This window comes from Passer montanus, unplaced genomic scaffold (assembly GCF_014805655.1).
Source record: "Passer montanus isolate IOZ18808 unplaced genomic scaffold, ASM1480565v1 scaffold257, whole genome shotgun sequence".
NCBI lineage: Eukaryota > Metazoa > Chordata > Aves > Passeriformes > Passeridae > Passer > Passer montanus.
Window position 1 is genome coordinate 3673 of NW_024367228.1, and position 9601 is coordinate 13273.

The following is a 9601-nucleotide window of genomic DNA, read 5'->3' on the forward strand; positions in this document are numbered from 1 at the left end:
ATACAAGAGAGATCACAAGCGTGGCACTGACAGTATCATTTGACTCAGGAAGGGAGGAGGGCAGAAAAGGAGGACAGAAAGAAGGAAATAGAGTAAGGGAAAGCAAAATGGTAGAAACGTGATAGAAATTAATGACAGAAGGATGTAATGAGGAAGGGACTGAAGAATACAAAGAAAGAAAAATAAAAGGAGCTAAGAAGCATGCACGGACTGTACCCATGGACACAGAACACAGCTGTTCCTTAACAGCCTCTCCCTTGGTTAGAGCACCTCCGGCGCTGATGGCCCGTATTCGGCAGGATGGTTGGCACCGCGGCGCCTGAGAATTGAGAACTGGCAGCAGAGTGAAGAGAAGGGGATGATGGAAAGAGAGCAGAACGGGAATAAAATATCGGGAAGTAAGAAAGGGGGGCAAAAGTGAAAAGAAAACGGAATACAAAAAAGAAGAATAACGAAAGAAAAGGATGAATGATACTGTAAAGAGAGGAGGAAAAAAAAGGAAAGGGAAAGACAGAGAGATGGTGACAGAGAATACAAACAAGAAAGCCAAATGAAAAAATAAGGAGATGGAGGAAGAAAACGTATATTTGCAAGCAAACACTAAGACATGAAAAAAACAAAAAAACAAAACAAAACCCAAAAAACAAACAAAAAATCCCAAAAAGCAAAACCAAAAATAGAATAAACCCACCCAAAAAAAACCAAACAAAACCCCTCCCCAAAAAAAAACCCAAAAAAACCAACCACAAAAACAAAAAAAACCCCTCAAACAAACAAAGAGAAAACCCCAAAAAACCCACAAAAACCAAAGAAGAAAACAGGAGAAGTGGATCAAAACACGGCAGAGGATATGACCATCCGAGGCAGCGGCACGGCTGCTATTGCCATGGGTGTGCGGTGGCGGAGCAGCGCACGGTGTCGCTGCAGGCTCAGGAACGGCTCGGTGCGGGCGGCTCCGCCCCGGTGCGGCGGAGAGCCCGGCTGTGAGCGCGGGGGGGCGGCGCGGGCCGGGCAGCAGAGCCGGTGCGTCCGGGCGGCGGCGGGGAGCCGTGCGGGGCCCGGGCCGGGGCCGGCAGCCACAGCGGCAAGAGCGGCGAGAGCGGCAGCGGCGGCAGGGAGGATGGGCGAGCGGTGGTGTGCGGCGGTGCTGCGGGTGCTGGTGCTGCAGGCGCTGGCCTGGGCGCTGGCGGGCGGGCAGGTGCGCTACTCGGTGGCGGAGGAAGCCAAGGCCGGCACGGTGGTGGGCCGTCTGGCGCAGGACCTGGGCCTGGAGGCGGGCGAGGCGGAGGCGCGGCGGCTGCGGCTGGTGGCTCCGGGCCGGCGGGCGAGCGTGGAGGGGAGCGGGGCGAGCGGCGCGCTGCTGGTGAGCTCGCGGCTCGACCGGGAGGAGCTGTGCGGCAAGAGCGCGCCGTGCGCGCTGCGCCTGGAGGTGCTGCTGGAGCGGCCGCTGCGCGTCTTCCATGTGCAGCTGGAGGTCACCGACATCAACGACAATGCCCCCGTCTTCCCCGCCGCCCGGAAAAACCTCAGCATCGCAGAGTTATCTACGATGCCCGGGTCTCGTTTCCCACTGGAGGGCGCGTCGGATGCGGATATCGGAGCGAACGCGCAGCTCTCCTACACACTCAGCCCCAGCGAGCATTTTTCTCTGGATTTGCAAAAATCGAATGATGGAAACACGGAGCCCGAACTTGTTTTAACGAAATCTCTTGACCGCGAGACGATTCCCGTGCACCGGTTGGTGCTGACGGCGAGTGACGGGGGCCGGCCGTCTCTGACGGGCACCATGGAGCTGGTGATCTCGGTGCTGGATTCCCGTGCACCGGTTGGTGCTGACGGCGAGTGACGGGGGCCGGCCGTCTCTGACGGGCACCATGGAGCTGCTGATCTCGGTGGAGGATGCGAATGACAATGCACCTCAGTTCAACCAGTCTGTGTATAAAGTGCAGCTGCCGGAGAGCGCTGCTGTGGGAAAGTTGGTGATGAGGGTGAATGCCACGGATGCGGACGAGGGAATTAACAGTGAAGTGACCTATGCTGTGACGAACTTTATTCCCCCGAGTGGAAAAGATGTGATTTCCATTAATCCTAATACCGGGGAAATTCGCCTTACGGGCGCCTTAGACTTCGAGGAAGTCAAGGTATTTAATTTTCGTATGGAATCGAGAGACAAGGGGACACCCCCCCTGTCAGGCCACTGCAAGGTGATACTGGAGGTGCTGGACGTGAACGACAATGCGCCGGAGGTGTGGGTGACGTCGCTGTCGGTGCCGGTGGCGGAGGACGCGTCGGTGGGGACAGTGGTGGCCCTGCTGAGCGTGTCGGACCGGGACTCGGGGGAGAACGGGCGCGTGCGGTGCTGGGTGTGGCCGGCGTCGCCGTTCGGTCTGGAGGCGACGTTCGCGGGCTCGTACTCCCTGGTGCTGCGCGAGGCGCTGGACCGGGAGCGGGTGTCGGAGTACGAGGTGGAGGTGCGTGCGGAGGACGGCGGGGCGCCGGCGCTGCGCGCCAGCCGCGGGCTGCGGGTGCCGGTGTCGGACGTGAACGACAACGCGCCCGCCTTCGCGCAGGCCGTGTACACGGTGCTGGCGCGGGAGAACAACGCGGCGGGCGCGGAGCTGGCGCGGCTGTGGGCGCGGGACCCGGACGAGGCGGGCAACGGGCGCGTCAGCTACTCGCTGTGGGAGGGCGGCGTGGGCGGCGGCGGCGGGGCCGCGGGGTCGTCGTCGTCGTGGTCGGGCGGCGGGTGGCGTCCGGCGTCGAGCTACGTGTCGGTGGACGCGGAGAGCGGGCGCCTGTGGGCGCTGCAGCCCTTGGACTACGAGGAGCTGCAGGTGCTGCAGTTCGAGGTGCGCGCGGTGGACGCGGGGGAGCCGCCGCTGAGCGGCAACGCCACGGTGCAGCTCTTCGTGCTGGACGAGAACGACAACGCGCCGGCGCTGCTGCCGGCCGCGGGCTCGGCCCCGGAGGCGGGAGCCGTGGCGGCCGAGACGGCGGCGGCGGGCGTGGGGGCGGGCTCGGGGTCGGGCACGCTGTGGGCGTGGGCGGCGTGGGGGGCGCCGGCGGGGCAGGTGGTGGCCAAGATCCGCGCCGTGGACGCCGACTCGGGCTACAACGCGTGGCTGCGCTACGAGCTGTGGGCGCCGCGGGGCAAGGGCCTGTTCCGCGTGGGGCTCTACAGCTGCGAGGTGAGCACCGCGCGGGCGCCGTGGTGCTGTACGGGGCGTCGCGCTGGGCGCCGCGGGCGGCCGTGCTCTCGGGGCCCGGGCCCACCACGCTCGTGTGCGCCAGCGAAGTGGGCAGCTGGTCGTACTCGCAGCGCCACAGCCGGAGCCTGTGCGTGGCCGACGGCGCCGCCAAGAGCGACCTCATGGTTTTCAGCCCCAACTTCCCCCCTCCGCCGCCGCCCGGCCCCGCGCCCAAGGACACGCAGCCGGAGCCCTCCGCTCTCCTCGACATGGTCAGTGCTCCTTCCTTCGTGCTCTTCCCTGTTCCTTTCATCCACCCTCTTTAGAAGCTGCTGTTTGAAGCCGGGCTCTGTTCCCACGGCTTAGGGATCTTGGGTACTTAGCGGGTCCTTGAGAATGACAATGGCACGTTTGCATCTGTCACGGCGACCTTGCTGGAGCCCCCAGCTCTTTCTGGGGTGGGTCCAGAATATAGATAAGGCAGCATCCTCGAGTAGTTACTGTAGGCAGGTGAGGTTTGATCCTCTAAGAGTGCGTTGTTGTACCTTTGAATAAAATTACTATTCTGTGCAGCATGAGGTGCCTGGAGAAGTGAGATTTGCAGACAACCAAGGGTTCTGTTTTTCATGTGTGGCATTTCCACCCGAGGTGAGTGAAGGAGTTCAAGAGAGCCAGGCTGTGTTCATGACAGTCTCGCCGGCGGTGTGTGCGACCTCATTGCCTTTGCTGACTGATAACCGTGCTGATATTCATTTGTCTTTTTGTTGAAAACTGCCCTCCTCTTTTTAATTATGGTCAAGTGAAGGTATGATGCAATGTGAAAAGTGAATATTCAAGGAGAAAAATTCTCTATTATCATTCTACAAGTGGAGTAATTTAGAAAATTGATTAGTTGTGGCGCATATTTCCCATTACCTTTCCATAATCTTTTTGCAAGTATGATGTTGTTCTGGTTAGCATTCAGGGAGAAGTGTGTGACCCAAGGTATGTTTTCCAAAAGGGAAATTTATTTGCTGTGTTCCTGCTGCCCATGTTCCTGAGGATTTGCATTTCTGGCAAGAGATGTAGTGTGAAGTACATTGTTCTTTTTAAATGTTCTCTCAAAATTTGCATCAATAGTTCTATCAGTGATCTAGACTTAAAAGGGACATAAAGGTGGAAATTTTCTCTTCTGTAATGAACAAACAAACAAATAGCCCCGAAAATCCAAGAATCAACTTTCCCCACCAATTCTCAAGTAACATTCTCCAACACAGGCCGAATCATGTATTAAAATAGTGCCCTTGCCACGTTTTTTTTTTTCAACTTGAAGCACAAAATCCGTGCTATTGCTGTTCAGAGGTTCCACTCTTAAGGTTGAAAATAGTATTCCCATAAATAAGCATTAGAAAACATGAGGTGTCAACAGCAGAGCATCTCTTATGCACTGTGTTGATGATACCATCATCAACATGGATTTTTATGGTGTGTCATTGCTGAGAAGAATATGCTAACAGTTATGTTGAACCTTGTGGTAGGAATGGAAACTGTGATGTTTGTATAGAGCAGGTCCTGGCCCTTGTCTGGTGGGAAGGGTGACCATGAGCAGCAGAAAGACTTGTGTGGGGAAAGTGAAAATGCTTGGGGACACCATGGATTGTGTCATAAGAAAATATCATGAGGTTATATATATGTCTTCAGAACAGGTCTCAGAGTGGGGGAGTGAAGGAATTGTCCAGGAAAGGGTGAGACAAGATGGGAGCAGAGTGGTCTTGTGGAGGATGCTTTGCTACTTCCTAAGGGTCTGGAGTGGGAGGCCCTGCTGAGAATGAGATGAGTGTGAAACTGAAATGCCCACGGTGTCCCTTGCAGTTTGGAGTCTCGCCACCAGGGACTGTCTGTGCTGCTGCTGCTGCCTGCCTGGTGTAGGCCATGTGTTGGAAAGTGTGGGGATGCTTAAAATCAGAGTTTTTTGGGAAAGCTGCAAAAGGCAGGCCTCAGAGACAACAGAACTGTGATTAGAGCTAAACAGTGGTGATAAGATTTGTCAGCAGAAAAATGGTATAAGGAGTAGAAAAGTAAGGACAAATGAACAATGGTCTGTGTATTAATGCATGTCTAGAATACATCCCTAAGCTACAGAAAAGTCTAACTGGCGAGATATTAGGAAGTTCTAAGCTTCATAACGGCACTCTGTGCAACGTGTGTTAAGGCTTATATGCAGGTATTGTATTTGAGATAAGCAAGCATTGTTTTAACCAAACTTGCATGTGCTTATGGTGGTTGGATAGAACTACTGTCAATATGCTTTTGCTTTCTGTGATTGGTCAAAAAACTTATAAAGTAAGTTGTAACATTAAGTTCTTTGCTGCTGGAGATGTGAGCTGCTGGCATCTTCCCATTCTCATAGCCATGTAATGAGACTGATGCTGGAAAATACAACAGCTCGAGACGCGTTCCCCAGCAGCCCCGTCCTGTTTGTGATTTGTACAGAGACCCCGGCCAGCGATAGTAAGAGCTGGTGAGATGGAGAGTGCTGAATGTTGTCTAAAGAAACAACTTTTTCTGGTTCAGTGTTTCAAGATATTGTGGCTGGGGAAGGTTACAAGCTGCTGTCTTTGTGTAGTAGTGGGCTTTTACAGTACTCTCTACAGCTGTAGATTTTACTGTAATCTTTCCTTGCTCCTCCTCAGGTGGGATTTACAAGCAATTATTTTATTACACATGGGAGTAATCTATATGTGCTCAACTTCCTTTACTTGTGCAGTGCAGAAGTGGCCTCAGTAGAGATGGTGTGTCCTGATGTCACATGTGGATTGTTCTGATATCTGCCAGAACATCCCAAAACCTGCCTGATTTGCCCAGTTCATGGTGTGCAAGTTGTCCCTCATGGTTGGCACTCTGTGAGTGCTCTTGTGCTTTGGCACTTGCTGTGTTCTCTTGAAGAAATAAATCTGTGTGGACTGGGATCAGAGCTGTCACAGCTCTAATCACAGAACCTTTATGAACTCTAACATGCAGCTCTGTGACATTTCCAACCCGAGTAACTGAAAAGCAGCAAAGCATGCATGGTGAAGATCATGTAGCTGGGAAGAGCTTTTAGACATTCTGTACATCGTTTGTGATGATTGTGAAGGGAGATGAGGAAGTAGAAGGGCCTGGAGTGGGGTTTTCAGACAGGGCATGTAGCTGGCGTTGAGCAGTGTTCCATATTTTGGCAGTGATCCTGTGTGTGGAACTAAATAAGGCCTGGGCCTGTGTAATGGGGAGGGTGATTTTGAGTGGGAAGGAGTGTTGCCCCAGGGAAATGCAGATGCTGAGTAGAACACGACCTGAATCGCAGTGGTGGAACTGGAGAAAGCCTGGTTAGCTGTGGAGATCTCATGTCCCGTGCCTTGTGAAAATGCCCACCACTTAATGCTGCTCTTCTGAGATCCTCTGAGGACCTCCAGCAGTTCTCTGTACTCTTGCTTTCTGTTGTTCCCTGTGATATTACAGCTTATGAAGCGATTTGCCATCCATGCCTTTAATCACTTGTCTTTGATGTGGAATTTTCCTGGAAAAACAGAAGACTTTTTGAAACTTGTGTCATTCTGCCAGCCTTTCTTGGTACATGGCATCAGTCATCTCTCTGGTCTTGGTCTCCTATCTGGCATTAAGGGACACTGTGCCTTAAAACAACTAATCCTAGTCTTGGGTTTTTTTTTTTTTTTTTAGCTTTCATGTTTTCCAGATTCTGTCCTGCATTAATATATTACTCTGAACTGCATATGAAGTGTTAGCACGTTCTCCTCACAGCTCAGTCATACAAAACAACCCTTTTCCAGTCTAGAGAAGCAATGACACCACTGCAGCTTCAGGCCAAAAAAGTGGAAACAACATGGAATTGAGGAGAACAAACTGGGAGGATGGGACTGCATAACCTGGAGCTGTAATTGGACAATGAACCCCAAAATGGAAATGGACCAAAACTTACAAAAGCATGGAAACTTGTGACCTGTCATCCATCTTGGATGTAGCCGTGGTCGGGCTCTTGCACTGCCCAAGGTGTATCCTGTGAAGGCCTTTTTAATAAATTCCTACTTTATTCCTTTAGCACTGCCTAACTTCTCATTGCCCGGGAGCCTCTCAAGGCATCGCCTGTTCAGCTGTGGTATCTTCACATAGGACCGAATAAATATTGCCTGAATGGAAATTCTTCTAGGATTGGAGCACATTTTGTGCTCTTATTTGATTCTGCAGCTTCCTGGCACAGGGTGAGAAGGGGGAAGCAAAGGCAGATGGAGAAGTGACCTTAATGCTTTTCTAGGAGTAGATGTGTTGGGCATGCAGAGGATGCATTCAGTGACAATGCCGTTGTGATTTTGTAATAGCTCTGCAGGTGAAAAATGAGTGAGGCAGAATTGTTCTCCATCCAGGTAAAGGAGGAATGTGATGTCATCATGCTTGTTTTGCAGTGTTCTTGGAGTATTGTCTTGCTGGACTCTGATGGGTTTGATTTTGTATATGAGAGACTCCCTTGGGTCACTTGGTGCAAAGAAAGAAGAGAATGGAAAAAAGGGAAGAAGGATAAAGAACCAGATCAGCAGGCACCGACCTTATGTTTCCACGCTGAGAAGAGCTGGTCTGGAACAGCCTTTCCCTGGTTGGAGCACCGCGCCCTGGCGCTGATATACCATAATTGGCGCAGATATCCCATAGCTGGCACTGATAACTCTGGGGAAATTCTCCTTACGAGCGCTCTAGACTTCGAAGAAGTCAAGATATTTAATTTTCGTATGGAAGCGAGAGACAAGGGGACACCCCCGCTGTCGGGTCACTGCAAGGTGGTGCTGGAGGTGCTGGACACTGCTTTGCTCGCCTCTATTCATTCCCGCTTTGCTTCTCGTCTCTGGTTTCCCGAAGTGGTTCCGTTATTAGCCGGGCTCCGCCCCCGCAGTCTGAAGGCGACGGGTGCTTAGATGTGTCAATTGCACCTTTGTATCTGTTGCCTTGTCTTGGAAGAGGCGGGGGGACTGTCGCCTTAACCTCTTAGGGTACGCTCTTCTAATTTGGAGCTGTGGATATGAGTTATTCTGCCCTAGAATGAAATCTCTGCTGATTGTGATGAGAGCTGTCCTGTAATGTCTCGAGATTTCTGTTTTGGCGGTAGCATTTCTTCTTCCTGGTTGTGTAGGTTTTCCACCCGAACTTGCTGAAGGTGTTCAGGTTTGGCTGTGGTGGTTACCGTCTGCCAGGCGCTGTGTATCTCCTCATTGTCTTTGCTGACTGCTGACCGTGGTGGTATCACGTGTGGTTTGTTCTCTGTCTTCATGTTCTGTCATTTGTTCTCTACAAGAGCAGCAAGGCAAGGTGATCCTTTGGACTTCTGTCCTCTTGTCAGTATGGAAACTAGGAAGGCTTTGTGGGCTTTTCATGGGTTTTTTTCCCTCCCAGTTTTTGTCAGCTGTAGTTGTTAATTTGCATTTCCGGTTGAACAGGTGACTTGATGGACACTGACCTTTTTTTGGTATGTTTTTCAGTATTTACATCTGCAACATCTTTAGAAGTTCCCTGCAAATCCTATTCTAAACAATGACAACAAAAATCCTACAACAAATTTCTTCTACACAGTACACAGCCACTGTATTGGTGTGTTCATAACCGTGTTGCTCGGTCTCTCTTAGCATGACATCAGTGTCCATTGCCATGAGGGCTGTCCCAACATGACTGCTACAGTAAATATTGGTCTCAGGTCTCACAACCAGAGCTTAAGATGCACCTGCAGAGTCTGCCAGACCATGTATGTGATGCCATCTGCATGGATTTCACAGTACTGTCACTGTTGGGAAGGGTAAGCAAAAGTCTAATTGACTCCTGAGGTAGGAAAGAAAATTGTGCCTTGTCACAGAGGTGAATGTGGCAGTGACACTGAGCAGATCCTGGCTGTGTCCTGGTTTGAAAGGTGACCTTGACCACTGGGAAGCCTCCTCTGAGGGAACCTGAAATAATTTGTAAGACACTGGGTCATGTCATAGGAGGACTGGATAGGGAATTATATTCTCTTCTGGAGAGGAATTGTTACAGACTGGGGAATGGAGATGCTTAGAGGGAAGCAGGAGGCAGGATGGGCCCAGAGTGTTTGTGCCCAGGATAATTTGTATATTCTAAGGATGTGGTGTTGCAGACCTTCTGGACCTTGAATTAATATGCGGTATTAAAATGGCCACAGAGTCCTTTGAGGTTATGAATATCTCCCATCAGAGTTCCTTGTGCTGCCTCTGGCCTGACACAGGGAATGTGTTGGGAAACAGCTGGTAACGTGCAGACTGAAGAACATTTTTACTCCTGTTTTGGGAGTGTTGTTGTGGGAGGGTGGCACTACAAACTGCTTTCCATGTGTATTGTAGGGCTCTTATAGCAGTTTCCACAGCTCTTGCCATGGTGGATCTGTG

At 51.6% G+C, this 9601-nt stretch overlaps 1 protein-coding gene across 1 annotated transcript; it reads left to right on the forward strand.

The window, feature by feature from the left end:
- The first annotated feature begins 768 nt into the window (after nucleotides 1-768).
- On the forward strand, nucleotides 769-8442 carry LOC120503457 (protocadherin alpha-2-like). Its single transcript, XM_039711950.1, has 4 exons — nucleotides 769-1825; nucleotides 1923-3188; nucleotides 3320-3460; nucleotides 8344-8442. Exons 1-4 carry the CDS (start codon nucleotides 851-853, stop codon nucleotides 8440-8442), a joined length of 2481 nt encoding a protein of 826 aa, XP_039567884.1. The 5' UTR covers nucleotides 769-850.
- Nucleotides 8443-9601: the final 1159 nt, after the last annotated feature.